This window comes from Ailuropoda melanoleuca, chromosome X (genome assembly GCF_002007445.2).
Source record: "Ailuropoda melanoleuca isolate Jingjing chromosome X, ASM200744v2, whole genome shotgun sequence".
In the NCBI taxonomy this organism is placed as follows: Eukaryota; Metazoa; Chordata; class Mammalia; order Carnivora; family Ursidae; genus Ailuropoda; species Ailuropoda melanoleuca.
Genome location: NC_048238.1, coordinates 46,386,823 through 46,407,022, shown reverse-complemented (window position 1 = coordinate 46,407,022; position 20,200 = coordinate 46,386,823). Strand labels below are relative to the sequence as shown.

Genomic DNA, 20,200 nt, shown 5'->3' with positions numbered 1-20,200 from the left:
TGTTAGTGAGCATGTGGAGAAAAAGGAACACTCCCGCAATGTTGCTAGGAATGCAAACTACTGCAGCCACTGAGGAAAACAGTTTCCAGGTTCCTCAAAAAGTTAAAAATAGAACTACTTTAAAATCCAGCAATTGCACTGGTGTGTATCTACCCAAAGAATAGAAAAACATTAATTCAGAAGGATACATGCACCCTGATATTTATAGCAGCATTATCTACAATAGCCAAATTATGGAAACAGCCCAAGTGTCCACCGACTGATGAATCAATAAAGAAGATGTAGTGTGTGTGTGTATACACCCACATACACACACAAATGGAATATTAGTCATAAAAAGGAATGAAATCTTGCCATTTGCTAGGACATGGACAGAGTTAGAGAGTATTACACTAAGCAAAAGTAGTCAAAGACTAATGCCATATGATTTCACTATTATGTGGAATTTAAGAAACAAAACAAACAAGGGGTGCTTGGGTGGTTCGGTTTGTTAAGTGTCTGCCTTTGTCTCAGGTCATGATACCAGGGTCCTAGAATCAAGCCCCTAGTTGGCTCCCTGCTCAGAGGGGAGTCTGCTTCTCCCTTTCCCTCTGCCTTTCCCTCCCCCTGATTGTGCTCTCTCTTTCTCAAATAAATATATAAAATCTTAAAAAAAAAAACAAAACAAAGGAGCAATGGGGGGAAAGGAGAGAGAGTGGTAAATCAAGAAACAGATTCTGAGCTATAGAGAACAAACTGATGGTCACCAGAAAGGAGGTGGGTTGGGGAATGTGTTAAATGGGTGATGGAAATTAAAGAGTACACTTATGACAAGCACTGGGTCATTTATGGAATTGCTGAATTACTCTATTGTATACCTGAAACTAACATAACATTGTATGTTAACTGGAATTGAATAAAATCTTTTTATTTTTTAATTTTTTTAAATTTATTTTTATTTTTTTATTTAAATTCAGTTAGCCAAGTATAGTACATCATTAGTTTTTTTAATAATAATTTTTTATTATGTTGTGTTAGTCACCATACAGTACATCCCAAGTTTTTGATGTAAAGTTCGATGATTCATTACTTGCATATAACACCCAGTGCACCATGCAATACGTGCCCTCCTTAATACCCATCACCCTATCCCAATCCCCCACCCCCCTCCCCTCTGAAGTCTTCAGTTTGTTTCCCAGAGTCCATAGTCTCTCATGGTTCATCCTTAGTTTTTTATATAATGTTCAATGATTCATTATTTGAATATAACACCCAGTGCAAACCTTCTTTAAAAAAGTCCTTGGGAGTCGACCTGAAAGCGCACCCAATGGTCAAACCTGAAACAATTTGAGCAACAAATTAAATAAAGTACTACTGAATTATTAATCCAAAGTATAAAATAAATATCCATGAGTTTATACTGATATAAATATATTAGTAAATGAACAAATGGGGGAGAAACAAATCCCTCATGCAGAAAAATCCCTAATAAATTATGTAGATACTCTACCCTCAAGGAGGTAGAACATAACTCCTCGTAAGTGTGAAGTGCACACAGTAACTCCTTCCAAAGTGTACCATACTGAAAGGAGGGAAAAAGAGTAACTTTACTGCAGATAACCTGAAAGACACTACCTCAAGCTAAGTAAATAAGGTGAAGATCATCAGTAATAAGTCATGTCAATATGTATGCTTGATACTATGTGATGAAAATGCTACTTAATCTTTGCAATCTCCTTCCCCCAAATCCATAACTCCAGTTTAATCATGAGAAAATATCAGGTAAATACCAATTGAGGGACATTCCACAAAATACTTGAGCAGTATGCCTCAAATCTGTAAAGATTATCAGAAACAAGGAAAGTCTGAGAAACTATCACAGCCCAAAGAAACCTAAGGCAACATCATGACTATGTAATGTGATATCCTGGATGGAATTCTGCAACAGAAGAACAGAAGGTAAAAACTAAGGAAATCTTAATAAACTATGGACTTAATAATTTATCAGTACTGTTTCATTAATTATAACATACACCATACTAATGTAAGATATGAAAAATAGGGGAAACATGGTATGGCATATATGGGAACTCTTTACTGTCTTTGCAATTTTTCTTTAAAATTAGTTTAAAATAAAAAGTTTATTTAAAACTAAGTCAAAGTGAATGGGAGAAGATATTTGCAAACAACATTACAGATAAAGGGGTGGTATTCAAGATCTACAAAGAACATCTCAAACTCAACACTCAAAAAACAAATAATCAAGTCAAAAAATGGGCAGAAGACATGAACAGACACTTCTCCAAAGACATACAAATGGCTAACAGACACATGAAAAAAATGTTCAACATCACTAGCCATCAGGGAAATATAAATCATAACCCCATCGAGATACCACCTTACACCAGTCAGAATGGGTAAAATTAACAAGACAGGAAACAACAAATGTTGGGGTGGATGTGGAGAAAGGGGAACCCTCTTACACTGTTGGTGGGAATGCAAGCTGGTACAGCTACTCGGGAAAACAGGATGGAGGTCCTTCAAGACATTAAAAATAGAGGTACCCTACAACCTAGCAATTGCACTACTAGGCATTTACCCCCAAGATAGAGACATAGTGAAAAGAAGGGGCACATGCATCCCAATGTTCATAGCAGCAATGTCCACAATAGCCATACTGTGGAAGGAGCCGATATGCCCTTCAAGAGACGAATGGATAAAGATGTGGTTCATATATACAATGGAATATTACTCAGCCATCAGAAAGGATGAATACCCACTATTTGCATCGACATGGACGGAACTGGAGGGGACTATGCTAAGTGAAATAAGTAAAGCAGAAAGACAATTATCATATGGTTTCATTCACATGTGGAACATAAGGAATAGCATAGAGGACTATAGGGGAAGGGAGGGAAAACTTAATGGGAAGAAATCAGAGAGGGAGAAAAACCATGAGAGACTATGGACTCTGGGAAACAAACTGAGGGTTTCAGAGGGGAGGGGGGTGGGGGGATGGCGTAGCCGGGTGATGGGTATTGAGGAGGGCATGTGTTGGGATGAGCACTGGGTGTTATATGCAACTAATGAATTGTTGAACACCATACATCAAAAACTAATGAGGTACTGCATGTTGGCTAAGTGAATATAATAAAAAAATAAAAAATAGTCAAAGTGGCCCAAGCCATCTAGGCGTAGGAAGACATCCAGAAATGGAAGCAGGGATATAAGTAAAGCCAGAAGGATAAGAAAATTTTCCCATGGCATCTGGTCACGTGATATGTGGTTAACCCAGGTCAAGGCACATGGAAAAGGCAAACATCTATGTGAGGAATGTGTGAGGGCAGTTCCTCAGTATAAGAGGGTGTGAAGGGGATCTTCATTTAGCTGGCAAAAGCAAAGTTATACAGACACACACATACACACTTATATACATATTTAAGATTCAACTCACATTCCTGAATTAAAGAAATTGATGTGTTCCATCCTGTCCCCAGTACCATGATGCTCTTTTCCAGAGACTTTGGAGTCCTTGGGCAACTTAACAAGGAATACAAAGCATAATGAATCAGAACTTATAAAGATTATAAAGCATAATGAATCAAAATCCTATGTTAAAGGGCGCCTAAGTCAGTACAGCGTGCGACTCTTGATCTCAGGGCTGTGAGTTCAAGCCCCATGTTGGGCCTAGAGCTTCCTTAAAAAAAATCCTAAGTTAATTTTTTTGGCGTTTTGAAACCCAAGGTATCATGGAAAGCACAGTACAAACTTCTTTTTTCCTTCTCCAAAAGGATTACTCTAACTAGAGAATTACATATGGAATAAAGAATATATATGTACTCTCCTATCAGCACTATTACTTTCAGCTTCCTTCCACCAATTCAAATGTCAGAGGGTAGCAAAATATTATCAAGAGAATTAGGTCTGAGTACTCCTGTAACGTTCACCCTCAAACCAGAGCCCTTTGACCTCAGGTATCCCCTATTTCCTCTTTCCAGGCTGTCATCACTTTGTGACACTGAACTTAAGATCTTGCAGTTTGAACTAATGAATCATTGAACTTTACATCGGAAATCGGGGATGTACTGTATGGTGGCTAACATAATATAATAAAAGATCATTAAAAAAAGGAAGATAGAGACCATCTCTCCACCTTAAAAAAAAATCTTGCAGTTTGAGTCCTTTCCCCATGTGTAGGATCCAGAAATAAAATGAATATTAGATTTACTCAGATTTTATGTAAACAAAGGTGTACATTTTACTTCTGAGTTGGCTGCTTACTAAAACTAAGAAATGCTGGATAGTCTGTGACATAACGTCATTCTGGAACAAATTTGATCCCAGATCTTGCAACTAGAAGCTTTTAAAATCCACTGGGAGAACATTAACTTTGGAAGGAATATTGGAGGTCTTCTTATTCAAATTCTACCAGATGCATAAAACCATTCTTAAACATTTCTGTTAAATGGGCGTCAAACAGCTCCAGAGAGGAGGGTATCCTCAATGAATGGGTAGAAAGTTCCTAACAGTAAGCCAAAATTCTGACTTATTTGAATTGATCTGCCCTTTGAACTACACAAGTAAATGTTACCCTTCTTCTGACAAGGTTTTCAATTATTTGAAGAAAGTATCCACAAACCCCAGTCCTTAGACTAAAACATTCTTGACCTATTCAATAATTGTGTGTCTGTAAATGAGTCACCATCCTGATCACTTTCCAGATTGTCTATGTCCATCTTAATTGTGACACTCTGAAATGACCCAAATCTCCCAAAATAAGCTATCAAATACAGAATAAAACATTGCAAAGGAGTTCTTTGTTCTGGACACCATGCTTCTATTAATGGAACCTAAGATTTCATTATATATGTGTGTGTGCACTAGACCCTCACATAGTCAGTGCATGTTGAACTCATGGTAAATTAAAACACTGAGTCTTTGGCACATATACTATTTTTAAGCCACATAACCATTTACCTTTGGTAATTGAATCTTTGATACAAGACTTCACATTTTTCCTCTTCAATTTAACCCTGCTAAATTTGTCTTTTTCCCCCCTTCAGCTACTAAGGAGTTTTGGGATCTTGCTAACAGCATCCAGTACATTTATTCTGCTTTCTAATTCTATACTATTTGCAGTGTGATGAGCAAGCTATTTTACACTTTCATGATAGTCACTGAAAATAATTTCAATGGGATAGAACTGAAATTGGAAACTTCTTGTCTACATTGACACATTGTTGAACACAGTCAATTCAAATTACTAACCCATCTACTGTCCTGTCTTTATCATCTAGCTCATGTTACTCCATTTTATTCTCAAGGACATTTTGAGAAACTGTCAAATGCCGTGGTGAGGTACACAATGTTTATTGCCTACTGAGGTCTCAGGAGGCAGCTCAATAAAAGACAGGCATCCTCCAGAGCAGCTGAAGCACAAGTGGCCCATGTGATTGCCAATTTAGACATACCATATGTATTAGGCCATTTTGGACAGAGGATTAAAGGACAGTTTCAAATATGAGCCACAATTCAAAAGTCAGGAAGGCAAAACTCCAAATTCTAGCTATTGACTGTGTCAGAGTTCATTCTCACACGCATTTTTATGTAACCTGCTCCAGGGTGAATAGAAGCAGAGATGTATTCATTTAGAAACAGCTAATGTGTCTCCTCAACAACACCCAGGAGGCCAGCTAGTATTTAATTTATTATAATATCTCTATGATAAATAGACCAGTATAGTTTAATAGTCTCAGGGGAAAGCAGAATAGTGAACTGGTTAAGTGCACACTCTGCAATCTCAGAAGTAGGTTCAAATTTTTACTCTTGTCATTTAATAATGATATGACCCTGTAAAATTACTTACACTGTTTTAGCTTTTTTCCTTATCTGTAAACTGGGGAAGATTAAATAATAGGACTACCTTATAGGGTTATGAAAATTGAACATTACCATGAATACATTAGCTATTATTGTTATTCCAGTTTAACAGAGAAATTTAGTCTGGTAAGACAATCTTGTGAAACACATACCAGGGCCAACTATCATTTTTTTTCTTTTTTTTCACATTCATCAACTATTCTTTTAATAATGAATTATAGAACCTTTTCTGAAATTATCTTACATGTGCTAATCTACATATAGGGCCAAGAAGTAATTAAGTTGGATTTTGAAAGTACTCTTAGGAAGCCCAAATCTGTGCTCAGATAGCTCAATACAGCTAGAGCTACACGCCTTAATACATATTCATTTGATGAATGTTACCCATGTATGTTGGGACAAACAGTTCTTTATTTGAGGGTACTTACCCACTTTGAATTTGGTTTAGAGTAGCTTTTGCCAAGGTTTTTATCTATCACCAAAGTGTCTAAAGCCTAGGTAAGCATGTACACTTTCTGATGAAGCTGCTTATCTAATGTCTGCCAAATTGTACTTTTCCATTTTTAGAGAATTGCTTTTCTCCTGTCTCCTAACAGACTTCTGTGAAGATTAGAATAGGTCCCAATTCTTGCCCTTGCCCAACTCTTGCCCTTCCTCCCATAGATCAACAAAAATGACTACAGAGAAACAAACACTGAGCAAAACCTGTACAATGAAGGCAGCAGAACTCTCAAGGAATTTCTCTAAGACATTATGCTTATGGGTAAAATTGAAGAATATTGCCAATCTATAGAAGTTCTGTAATATGCTAACAAATCAAGAAAATCCTGAAAGAAACCCACTAATACCATGTAGTTTAAAAGAGCAACAACTGGAGGCGGGTGCAGGTAGTGAAAAAGACTGGGATGAAAACCTCTAGTAAACTGAGGGAAGTCTGAGTAACTTTCCTTTAAGTCCCCTAGTATGTTTTTTAAATATAATATATACTAAAATATAATATAGAATACATAATAAAATAAAATAATACCAAATTAAGAATATCAAAATTGCTGCAGTTTAAAATTTTTACATTTAGTAAATTAAGCTGTATGATAAACATTTTCTATCATTGTCAGTCTGGCTCTGTGGCTGGAGTAATGACTTCATTTAAGGATAATGTAAAAATTCTAAATTTAAGTCCCTTTGTGAACTTGAGACACAGGCCCAATGGCTCTCCTGATACCCTAACCTCAATTCCTAGGCTAGGCCCTGACAGGAATTACTCCATTTGTTGCTATTTTGACACTGTAGATTTGGAGCAGGCTAGCCTCTCAAAGGGCAAGCTCAATCTCTGATAATGGTTTCTCAATAAACATAGTGGGCTGGACCTGATGCAAGAGACTTCTTTAATGAACCAGCAAGGCTTGTTTCAAGGCTGTACATCCACTCCCCTGCCCCCACACAAGTGGTGAGAGTATATATGATACCATGTATCTGATGTAGAGGACAAAAGAACTAGAAAGCGGTCTTGAGGTGAACTTCTGCTACAATTGCCCCTAGCCCTACTTCCCACACCATTACCTCATCCTTCTGGGTCACAGAGCCAGCAATGTATACTTAACACCATCTAGCCGTCTAGTATAAACTTAGGGAAGGAAGGACAACCAAGTAAACAGTAAAATCATGTAAGAATTGCCCCACTTTTATTGGAGGGAGATAGCAGGTCAGGATATACCTTTCTTGATTCAATACTGAAAAAGTAGATAAACTGTGAATTAATAGTAGATGAAGAAAACCCAAAACAAAAACAGAACTGGTAAAAAGAACTTGTAAGATAGTATCACAACGTGTCAGAGATAAAGAACAATTTAAACTAAAAAAGGTAAATAATGTTATAAACAAAATTAATGAACTAGAAAGAAAAAAAGTTTAAAGACCTAAATATTTTCAGAGAGAAAACAAAATGTATTTAAAAACAGATATATCGCTTCTCAGCTTTTTGGTTAAGATCAAATGTAAAAAATAAACATTTGGCAAGGGTAATTTAAGAATTCTATTCTTCAACTGTTTGAGAGAAATTCACGTGCCAAACTGTCTGAACCAGGCCTCAGACAACATCTTTTTCCAATGGCTTTTGATTTATTGCTATTTTCTATGCCAGTGTCTTATTTTGGTATTTATTTCCCTATAACATCATCCGTGTCATTAAAATTATTGAATTTATTATGGCAGACTTTGTCTTTGTAATTATTTCAAACACCCAACACCATATAGCACTGAAATAATAAATCACCATTTCCTAATTTGATGTTCTGAGAACACCAATAGGTCAAATGTTATTAGGTGTGCTTAAAAAAAAAAGGTATTTCTTTAGGAAATGTTGAATTAGACAAAGTTAAATAGTTTTTCCTCTTTTAAACTGAAGAATATACTCCTTTAAAAATTAATACTAGTCAGTATTTATTGCAGAATGACTAAGAGAGGGGCGCCTGGGTGGCACAGCGGTTGGGGGTCTGCCTTCGGCTCAGGGCATGATCCTGGTGTTATGGGATCGAGCCCCACATCAGGCTCCTCCGCTATGAGCCTGCTTCTTCCTCTCCCACTCCCCCTGCTTGTGTTCCCTCTCTCGCTGGCTGTCTCTGTCACTGTTGAATAAATAAATAAAATCTTTAAAAAAAAAAAAAGAATGACTAAGAGGGGCTATAGTATACAGCATTTTGCATTTATTTGACCATGTCCTACAGGAATGCTTTTATTAAAAAAATGCAATTTAGAATTGCTGCAGCAAATATAGTTAAATGTTTAACAAGAATGCCACTGCCACTTTTATTATTTAGCACTGTTCTGAAAGTGTTTATTAACCCATGCAGTCAAAACTATTTTATAAATTTTGAAAAGAACATATTATTATAAGTTATAATTGATATGATTGCTTACCAGGAATAACTCAAAGGATCAACTATCTCCAAAACTAATAAATTTCAGTAAACTGCCAATTTAAACTTAATATATAAAAATATATTCTTTTCCTATATAGCAAAAATGACATATAGGTAACACACTGAATAAGAACTCCAATCATAGATTGTTTCCTGTATGTCTGTCTTAGGAATATATTTATCATAAATTATATAGGACTTAAATACATAAAACTTTCTTGAAGGACATAAAACACTTTTTAAAAATGAGGCAACATATCACATTTCTGGAAAGCATTGCAATTCTATAGTTCTTACCATCAATTTAAGACAATACCAATCAAATTTTATTTTGGGGGGTATTAACTGTAAAATTATTCTGGTAAAAGAAACATGTCAGAATCATCAGAAAACTGTGAAATATAAAAATAAAAAAGATCAATAGGAGGACTTACCCAAACAGATATGAAGTCATATTTCTAACTAATAACTATAGGTTGGTGGACTGGGATTACAATATTCAGAGGTACTAAAGAGCATTTAAACACAGAAGTGTGTTTGTGTCTGTATACACACACACGTATATATGCACATTCATATAAGTATATATGTAAATATGTATATAAATCAGTATATATATGACATATCAAATGGGGGGTGGGCAATGAGACAAATATTGGCTAGCAACTGACTAACCCTTTGGGGGGAAAAAAAAACTTAGAATGCCTAAATCCATACATCAGAGAAGTTCCAGATAGGGCAAAGGAATTTTTTTAACAAACCCATAAAAATTAGAGAAATATAGGATAAGATTTATATAATCTTGGGTTGGGGCAATCCCGCTAAACATGATCCCAGAGCCAGAAGGCAAAAAAGAAAAGATGTATCCATTTTTAATCTTTTTTTATTTTTTTAGTCATTTTTAATGCATTTTTCCCTGTGCACAAGAGAAATAACTGAGAGTCAAAAGATACAGTTTCCTTTATACATAGCAAGTAAAAGTAATGCAAACATCACATGACACTTTTCAGTGAAAGTTACATTTCCAATTACAGATCAAAATGCTTATTAGGGTCTCTTTATGGGAAAAGCTGAGAAGGAAGTCTTAGGTAAAAAGCACTTTCCTGGCATTACTACACTGATCCTTCAGGCCGCACAAAAATTAAGGTCATATACAGTTAATCTGAAAATGTTGACACAATGTCACACTGAAAGTTTTCTGTACAATTAAATGTATACTTAGAAATACCAGGATAAACATTTCTACTATATTTTAACCGAACTTGCCTAGCCAAACATTTTCACTGAGTTTATCAAAGATGCTGTAAGATTCTACAAAACTGTGAGACATACCTAGCTCCAGAAAGATTTCTTATATTCTTTCTCATTTTGTTTACACATATTCTGCTTAGATTCTGTTGTAATAATTCTAGATGTACAGTTCCAATTGTGCTTACTGTACTGTGTACAAACATAGAAAAAAAGAGCAAATAATGGTATAAATCTTACAGCATTTTGCTAGCAAAAATACATGCCAAAGTCACAATAAACAATATTGTACCACAAATTAGAGAGCTTCAAATAATTTGCTTGTTTTTAATATTTTCATTCTACATTAAATTACTATCATAGGCTAATGTTTAAAATGCAAATAAATTGGGCATCTGTAGGACAAAACTAATTCACCCAACTGTGAAGGTTGATACCGGTTTCCAAAAATCACAATAAATGCAGAATAAAGAGAAGTGTTTGCATGCAACACCTTTGAATGAAACAGCATTGATTACGATTACCACCATTCAAAACAGAGAAGGAAGGAAGAGGAGGGGAGGAGAAAGGGAGCGAGGGAGGGAGGGAAGAAGGAAAGGTAGATACAGGAGGGAGGGACAGAGGAATGGACTCCACCTTAAAATGCATATTAGACTTATAACTGGACAGATTTAAAAGAATCAAAATGAAAGCAAAGCACAATTTTGTGTGTGTTTAAAGATTTAAGAGCCATTATCAAAAATAAGATACATTTTTTCAAGGTACAGAAATGTAATTACGATGGCTGGGAGCCCAGCAGCCTCTCAATAGCAGCATTGATGTCGCCTCCTGTTGCTATTAGAGCCTGCAAGTTTGCCTCACGGTTTAAGAACCCCATTGCGTTGAGCTGTTCCAGTTGTTGCTGAAATCTGATTTCTGGATTCGGCAGCTGTGGAGGACTTGCCCCAGCCAGAGCCTGCACCATTTGCTGAATGAACTGCTGGTTGGGTCCAGATTCTGATGTTGGGCTAGTGGTTTCACTGGGTGTGGAACTAGAAACAGTGGGCCCAGGGGGGCCACCAGAGCCAGTGGAGCCAGGGCCTGCGGGGCCGGTGGGTCCAATGGGCCCAATGGGGCCTATGGGAGTAAACGGGACTATGGGGCCAATGGGGCCTATGGGTGTGACTGGGCCTACAGGGCCTATTGCGGTTCCCAGCACCCCTACCCCCACACCTGGAGTGAAGCTTGGAATGAGGCCAGGAGCTTCAGTGGCTAATGTCTGTAGCCCCTGCTGGATCTGCATTAAAGCCTGCATTGCTCTTGGGTTTGACATGGCTGACAGTGTGTCTGGATTCTGCATCTGTTGCAGGAAAGCTGGGAGCTGTGGACGCATCTGCTCCTGCAACTGAGGATTTGCGGTAAACACCGGGCTATTCAGCATCATCTGTGCAGCCAAATCTGGATTCTGGCTCAGCGACTGCATCATGCTTCTCATGTAGGGTGCAGAGAGCATATTCTGGATCAGTTGGGGGTTTTCTGTTATCTGTTGCAGCAAGCTCTGCATTCCTGGGGTACTGAAGATGCTGGCGACATAGTTGGCTGCAGCCACGGTGTTCCCGGTAGCACTGCTGGAGCTACTGCCAGACCCACTGCCGCTGCTAGTGGTTGTGCTGGTGGTTGCAGAACTCTGGGTAGCCGGTGGTGGTGCCCATGGATTGGGTAGTGGATCTCGATTTTCTGTGCGGGAAGGCTGTGTACCTTCCCCGGAGGTGGAACTGCTCCCCACCGAAGCAAATGGATTACCCCCAAACTGCTCTTGTGCAGCGTTCAGCATGGGTTCTTGAATGTCAGTGTACATGCGTCGTAGAGCATTGTAGCCACCTGGGATGCTTTCAAGATTGCTGAGAGCCAGATCTTGATTTCTCATCATCTCTTGCATCATGGCTGGATTCCTGGCAATTTCGAGAGTCTGTCTCATTATATCTGGGTTGTTGAGCAGGTGACTGATTTCTGGGTTTCTCTGAATCAACTGCTGCATCTGTGGATTGGCCATAATGAGCTGCCTCATTAGATCGGGATTTGAAAGCATGCTCTGAACAAAGGGATTTTCCATGATTTGGATCATCATCTCAGGGCTGGAGAGGAGCTGCTGCTGCATCTGGTTCTGGAGCTCAGAGAAGTTGGTCGAGCTCAAGCCCAGGCTGCTAAGGCCTGCAAGTCCTCCCAAGCTCCCCAGCCCAAACGGGTTGCTATTTGTGGAAATAGACGTGGAGTTACTCCTGGGAGTCGACGCGGAGGTAGTGTTAGTTCCCGCCGCATTACTAGGCTGTGTGGACTGGCCCTGAGGTCGGTTCTGGCTTTTAATTACAAGATGAACAGTCAGTCCATCATGGATGCCATGCTGGATCAAGGTATCTTGATCTTTTAGGATTTTTCCGGCAAAAATCAACACTAGCTGATCGGTTTGGGATTTGAAGCGTTTCGAAATCGCTTCCTTAAACTGCTGGACTGAGCTATTCTCGGGCACCGCGAACTCCTCTTTCTCTTTGGGGGTCTTCACAGTGACTTTGATGATTTTGGGCTCGGCCGGGGCAGAGGCAGGGCCTTGGGCCGAAGCAGGGCCGCGGGAGGGGCGCGGGGGGCCGCTACTCTCGCCGTTCTCAGCCATGGCGGCCGCGGTGACGCAGGCAGACAGGGAAGGCGCGGGCGGGCGAGAGAGAGAGCGAGGGAAGAAGGAAGGAAGGAGGCGCCGCCACAGCAGGCTGGGCCGGGCCAGGCGGGGAGCGCAGAGCACGGTACCTCTGTGATGAAGACTGCGGTTTCCTGGTCCTCCGATGGGCAGAAGGCTCTGTAGGCCGCGGGAGAAGTGTCTGCGCTCTGGGCCTCCTCCGCCGCCGCCGAGCGATCGCACCGCGCGCACTCCCAGCAACTCCTGCAACGGCTATGCCCGCTCCTCCCCGTCCCGGCCCCTCCCCCAGTTCCGCGCCGCCTCCCCGCCCCCTCTGCTGACGCGGCGCCAGGCCCAGAATGATAGATTCGACTCGTTCAAAATTAAAAACTTCTGCACTGGAAAAAAAAAAATCAAAGGAGAGAGAGAGGGAGAGAGAGAAATAAAGAGAGAAAGAAACAAAGAGAAAAGAGAAGACAAGAGAAAAGAGAGGGAAGGAGGGAGGGAGAGAGAAAAGGAGCCAACTTCTGAGAAGGACGTTAAAAGACCAATGGAGAATATATTATATATAAAAATATAAATGCAGTCTGTTAGGCAAGAAAGGATGAAAGCCTGAATCAGACTCACCCTATGTAAAAGACGAAAAATGAAAAAGAACTCTGACTAAGCAAAAAGGAAAAGATTAACAGCACCAGTGGGGGAAGGGGAGCAGACTGGGCCAGAGCATGCATTTACAAAAGCCCAAAGGGCCAATGGGCATAAAAATGGATGCTTAAGCTCACTAGTAATCAAAGAAAATCTATTAAAATAATTAGATTCTACTTCTGCATTATCCTATTGTAAAAATAATGATAAGCCTTATCGTTATCAGAGAGCTGAGAAAATGCGCTCTCATGTCAGTGGAAGTGTAAATTATTATAATAGGAAGTCAATTTGAAAATATATATCAACATTTTAAATATTTCCACCTTTATTTAGAAATGCCTTCTTTAGACACCTCCCCTATGAAAATAATTAGATAAGGATGCAAAAATATATATGTGTAAAATGTATATGCACTGCAGCATTTTGAAATTATTTTAAAAGATAATCAGTGTGTTTGCACAATATTGGTGAAATATATTATCATACAATAAAATACTATGTACTGTGTGTAAAGAGTGAGTGGTTAATTCATCAGATATAAAGTATCTTTAAAGGTATGCATGAAATAAACCGTAGTTATAGGGAAATCACAGTATTTTCACCTTCAGCTTTGTATATTTCTATATAGTTAGAAATGATACAAGGATGTATGTTTCAATACCAAAAGATACAATAAATATATTTTTATTTTAAAACTCTTTTTAAACAGTTTGTATAGGTAAATTCTCTTTGAGTGTATGTGCAAATAGAAATCTGGAACATTACACACTGATATATTAATTGTGGATATTACTTAGTGCTGAAATTATGAATAGCTATTCCTTTCATTTTTTTTAAATTTTAAATTTTCTGATAACTTTTAGAAAATGCAGTGCATTTGTGAGTTTTTAAAAATTGGAAGGTATTTTGAGGGGATAGTAAAGGTAGAAATTGATGAGAATACAATTTTGATGGCAGACATTAAGATAGTTATCTAATTTATTAAATTAAGATTAAGAAAGAAATAAATAGACATAGCACTAGAATATACAAATTTTTAAGTCTGATTTATATCATACATAAAATGCATTTTTCCCTCCACCATCCAGCCAACATTTAACAACACTTGAAAGTCATTAGGCTGCAAATACCTTAAAAAATCTCAAAATAAGAAAAAATATACATCTATATGTGTCTTTCAATAGGGGAATGGATTTATATAGTATGTTTAATCGGATTATTTGTTTTTTCAGTGTTGAGTTTTATAATTTCTTTATATAATTTGGATACTAATCCTTTATCAGATATAACATTTGCAAATATCTTGTCCCATTCCATAGGTTGTCTTTTAGTTTTGCTGATGGTTTCCTTTGCCGGGCAGAAGCTTTTCATTTCGATGGAGTTCCAATAGCTTATTTTTACTTTTGTTTCCCTTGCCTCAGGAGACTTATCTAGATGTCAGTGAAGTTACTGCCTGTGTTCTCTTCTAGGATTTTTATAGTTTCAGGTCTCACATTTAGGTCTTCAATCCATTTTGAACAATCCAATTAAAAAATGGGTAGAAGACGTGAATAGACATTTTTCCAAAGAAGGCATACAGATTGCCAACGGACACATGAAAAAATGCTGAACATAACTGATCATCAGGGAAATACAAATCAAAACTACAGTGATATAACAGAATGGCTCACATCAACAACACAATAAACAAGAGGTATTGGTGAGCATGTGAAAAAAGGTAAACCCTCTTGCACTGTTGGTGGGAATGCAAACTGGTGCAGCCACTGTGGAAAAAGGTATGGGGATTTCTCTACCCTATGATCCAGGAATCTCACTACTGAGTATTTACCAAAAGAATACAAAAATACTAATTCAAAGGGATATATGTACCCCAATGTTTATGGCAGCCAAATTATGGAAATAGCCCAAGTGTCCATTGATAGCTGAATGGATATAGAAGAAATGAAAAGAATGAAATCTTGCCATTTGCAATTATATGGGTGGAGCTAGAGAGATTATGCTAAGCAAAATAAGTCAGTCAGTAAAGGACAAGTGCCATATGATTTCACTCATTGGTGGAGTTGGGGAGACAAATCAAATGAGCAAAGAGGGAAAAAAGAGAGAGAGGCAAACCAGGAGACAGACTCTTAACTGCAGAGAACAGGCTGATGGTTGCTGGAGGGGAGGTGGGTGGGAGGATGGGTGAAATAAGTGATTGAGATTAAGGAGTGTGCTTGTGCAGTGTTGTATGGAAATGTTGAATCACTATATTGTACATCTGAAAGTAACAGTACCCTGTATGTTAACTAACTGGAATTTAAATAAAAACAAATAAATATGGTATGATTAATAGAATACAGAAGAGGAACAAACTAGATCTACATATATTAATATGTATAGATCTCAAAAAATTAGTGCAGCACTCTATGGTGTTTATAGATGCATTCATATGTATGTGAAACTATTGGAAATATGCTAGAATGATTCCTACCAAACTTACACACACGAGGAAGACTAAATAGAACACAGAATAGTTATTAAAAGGAAATTGAATTAAATCTATAAATATATATTTCATCTTTAAAATGGAAGCAAATATGGCAAAATAGAAACAGTTAATTATTGATCGATGGTAAGGATATGAGTATTTCTTATAATACTATTGTATTTTTTGGATGCTTAATATTTTTTCTTTTTAAGGATGTTTAATTTTCTTATAAATAAAAATTAAGAAAATACTACGGATGGGGCACCTGGCTGATTCAGTCAGTACAACACATGACTTTTGATCATGGGGTTGTGAGTTCAAGCCCCATGTTAGGCACATAGCTTACTTAAAAAACAAAAAAAGAAAAGAAAGAAAAGAAAATATCATGGTACCTTTTTTATCTCAATAGATCAAAACTAGATGTTAATAATGAGAGCATGAATGAAAAACTTGACCACTTGAAAATTAAAACAGAATTAAACACTTAAGGGACAAAGTGCAAATCAAAGTTCTTGTTAGAGTGAATTTAGAGAAACAATAATGAGAACATATACATCAATAATTATGTTGGGATTTCCCTACTTGTTGTCTGAGGATCTTGTCAAAAAATACAGATTTCTAAGCCCTATTCCAAACCTACCAAAATAACTGGTGCTCAAGAGTGCATTCTTTTCAAGCTTCAGTTTAATGCTCTGAATAACCAGGTACTACGTGAAAGAACTCAGAGGCAAATTTGTACACTCAAACACCATAAATACAAAACAATAAAGAGTGAAAATAAACGAGTTAGGTATTCAAGTAAAAAAGATATCAGAAAAGAGAAGAGGGGATAGATGGTAGGTAAGTAGGCAAATATACAATAGATAAATGGATAGTAGGAATCTGTCTTCTTTAATGATAATATCAATCTTTATTAATGTGAAGGATGTTGATCTATCATGAGATTTCATGTTTTCTTTCAATAAATCTTTGTGCATTTATTTAAAAAAAAAGAAAAGAGAAGAGGGAAGCAAGGCAATGGCTAGAAAATAGTAAAAGCACGTATTAATGAATTAACAGGCAGAAAAAGTAAAATTTGTCAAGTAAATCTAAGAAATCCTTTGAAGAATTAACAACACCAGAAACAAGAGGTATTGGCAAGGATTCAGAGAAGGGGGACTCTCTTACGCTGTTATGGGAGTACAAACTGGTCCAGCCACTCTGGAAATAACTTTTTGATGTTCCTCAAAAAGTTAAAAACAGAGCTACCCTACAACCCAGCAATTGCACTACTAGGTACTTACACAAAGAACAGAAAAATACTGATTCAAAGGGGTATTGCCCCCCACCATATTTATAGCAGCAGTGTCCACAATAGCCAAACTTTGGAGAGAGCCTAAATGTCCATCGACTGATGAATGGATTAAGAAGATACAGCATATATACCTATACAATGAAATATTACTCAGCCATAAAAAATAATGAAATATTGCCATTTGCAGTGATGTGGTTGGAGCTAGAAAGTATTATGTTAAAGGAAATAAGACAGAGAAAGACAAATATCATACGATCACACTCATATGTGGAACTTAAGAAACAAAGCAGATGAACATAGGGGGAAAAAAGATGCAAACCATAAAACAGACTCTTGCCTATAGAGAACAAACTGAGTATAGCTGGAGGAGAGGTGGGTGGGAGGCATGTATTAAATCGGTGATGGAGGGCACTTGTGATGAGCACTGGGTGTTATATGTAAGTGCTGAATCACTGAATTCTACACCTGAAAATAATGTTACACTGTATGTTAACTAACTGGAATTTAAATAAAAACTTGAGAAAAAATTATTTGATACCCAGCACCCAGAGTCCATAGTTTCCCATGGTTCATTACCCCTGATGGGTATTAAGGAGGGCACATATTGCATGGTGCACTGGGTGTTATATGCAAGTAATGAATCATGGAACATTGCATCAAAAACTGGGGATGTACTGTATGGTGACTAATATAACAAACTATATATTATTAAAAAAATTATTTGAAGAAGCAAGTCAAATATATAAATGATTATTAGGTGATTCTCTTACAAGTCCCTTACCAAAGAACACAACAGGGGTAAAAGCACACTCATTCTATTCCTGATGTCTCCCCAAAGCACATTTTTGTTTCTATTATAAATTCTTAATTAAGAGAGCAGAATTAACAATAATTAGGAATCATCCAGAAGGCCCTCCATATAAGGATAGTTTCTGAGAAACTGAAAGAGAGACATTCTTAAAGAGGGTCTCCCCTAGAGGGACAATAATTTGGGCTCAGCACACAGAGATTTACTGTTGTTTTGGCCACTGCTGTTTTCCCCCCTTCCGAGGTTTATTGAAGTGTTACTGACACATAACATTGTATAAATTTAGGTGTACAAATCATTGGTTTGATACATTTATGTATTAAAAAATACATGACCACCATAGCATTAGTGAACTCTCCATCATGTCAAAAAATTACCTTCTCTTTTTTATAATGAAAACATTTAAGATTTACTCTTTCAGCAACTTTCTTTTTTAGTTTTTGTATTATTATGTTCAGTTAGCCAACATATTGTACATCATCAGTTTTTGATGTAATGTTCAACAATTCATATAGTTGCGTATAATACCCAGTGCTCATCACAACACATGCCCTCCTTAAAACCCATCACCCAGTTAACCCATTCCCTCCACTCTCCTCCCCTCTGTAACCGTCAGTTTGTTTCCTGGAGTCCAGAGCCTCTCATGGTTGCCTCTCTCTCCAATTTCTTCCCATTCACTTATCCCTCCCTTCACCTGTGGTCCTCCACACTCGTGTTTTACATGTGAGTGAAACCATACGATAATTGTCTTTCTCTGCTTGACCTATTTCACTTAGCATAATCCCCTCCAGTTCCATCCATGTCAATGCAAATGGTGGGTATTCATCCTTTCTGATGGCTCAGTAATATTCCATTGTTATAGAAACCACATCTTCTTTATCCATTCATCTGTTGAAGGACATCTCAGGTCCTTCCACAGTTTAGCTATTGTAGACATTGCTGCTATGAACATTGGGGTGCATATGGCCCTTCTTTTCACTATGTCTCTAACAGGGTAAATACCTAGTGGTGCAATTGCTGGGTGGTGGGGTAGCTCTATTTTTAACATCTTGAGGAAACTCCATCCTGTTTTCCAGAGTGGTTGTACCAGCTTACATTCCGATCAACAGTGTAAGAGGGTTCTTTTTTCTCCACATCCACCCCAACATTTGTTGTTTCTTGCCTTGTTAATTTTTGCCATTCTAACTGGTATAAGGTGGTATCCCGTTGTGGTTTTGATTTGAATTTTCTTGATGGCTAGTGATGTTGAACATTTTTACATGTGTCTGTTAGCCATTTCTCTGTATTCTTTGGAGCAGTGTCTGCTCACGTCTTCTGCCTGTTTTTTGACAGCATTGTTCGTTTTTGGTTGTTGAGTTTGAGAAGTTTATAGATCTTGGATACCAGCCCTTTATCTGTAATGTTGATTTGCAAATATCTTCTCCCATTCCCTGGGTTGCCTCTTTGTTTTGTTGACTGTTTCCTTTGCTGTGCAAAAGCTTTTTATCTTGTGAAGTCCCAAAAGATAATATTTCCTTGTGTTTCCCTTGTCTTTGGAGACGTGCCTTAAAAGAAGCTGATGTGGCCAATGTTAAAGAGGTTACTGCCTATGTTCTTCTCTAGAATTTTGATGGATTCCTGTCTCACATTGAGGTTTTTTGTCCATTTAGAGTTTCTCTTTCTGTATGCTGCAAGACAATGGTCCAGTTTAATACTTCTGCAAATGCCTGCCCAATTTTCCCAGCACCATTTATTGAAGAGACTGTCTTTTTTTCCGTTGGATGTATTTTCCTGATTTGTCAAAGATTAGTTGACCATAGAGTTGAGGGTCCATTTCTGGGGTCTCTATTCGGTTCCACTGATCTATGGGTCTGTTTTTGGCCAATACCATGCTCTTATCATGATTACTTGTAATATAGCTTTGTAATATAGCTCTTAGTCAGGCAGGGTGATGCTCCCAGGTTTGTTTTTCCTTTTCAACATTCCCTTGGCGATTCGTGGTCTTTTCTGGTATCATACAAATTTTAGGATTGTGTGTTCGAGCTCTGTGAAAAATATCAAAGGTATTTTCAAAGAGATGACATTGAAAGTGTAGATTGCTCTGGGCAGCATAGGCATCTTAACAGTGTTTATTCTTCCAATCCATGAGCATGGAATGTTTTTCAGTCTCTTTGTGTCTTCCTCCATATCTTTTGTAAGTGTTCTGTACTTTCCTTTTTTTTTTTAAGGTGTACAACATAGTGATTTTTTTAAAATTTATTTATTTTTATTATATTATGTTAATCACCATACAGTACATCCCCAGATTCCGATGTAAAGATTGATGCTTCATTAG

General features: G+C 37.6%; 1 protein-coding gene and 1 long non-coding RNA gene across 2 annotated transcripts; both read right to left on the bottom strand.

The window, feature by feature from the left end:
• Positions 1–1,196: 1,196 nt before the first annotated feature.
• Positions 1,197–13,657, bottom strand: LOC117797403. The gene is made up of 3 exons (XR_004622340.1): positions 12,804–13,657; positions 3,434–3,519; positions 1,197–1,316 (listed from the first exon to the last, which is right to left on the bottom strand). It is a non-coding gene; the product is annotated as an uncharacterized LOC117797403 (long non-coding RNA).
• Positions 9,643–12,804, bottom strand: UBQLN2 (ubiquilin 2). The gene has a single exon (XM_002931232.4). The coding sequence runs from the start codon at positions 12,670–12,672 to the stop codon at positions 10,801–10,803; it is 1,872 nt and encodes a 623-aa protein (XP_002931278.2). The 5' UTR covers positions 12,673–12,804; the 3' UTR covers positions 9,643–10,800.
• Positions 13,658–20,200: the final 6,543 nt, after the last annotated feature.

What these genes read in the sequence shown, in the direction of transcription:
- UBQLN2 (XM_002931232.4), bottom strand. Translation starts at nt 12,672, where the DNA reads ATGGCTGAGAACGGCGAGAGTAGCGGCCCCCCGCGCCCCTCCCGCGGC.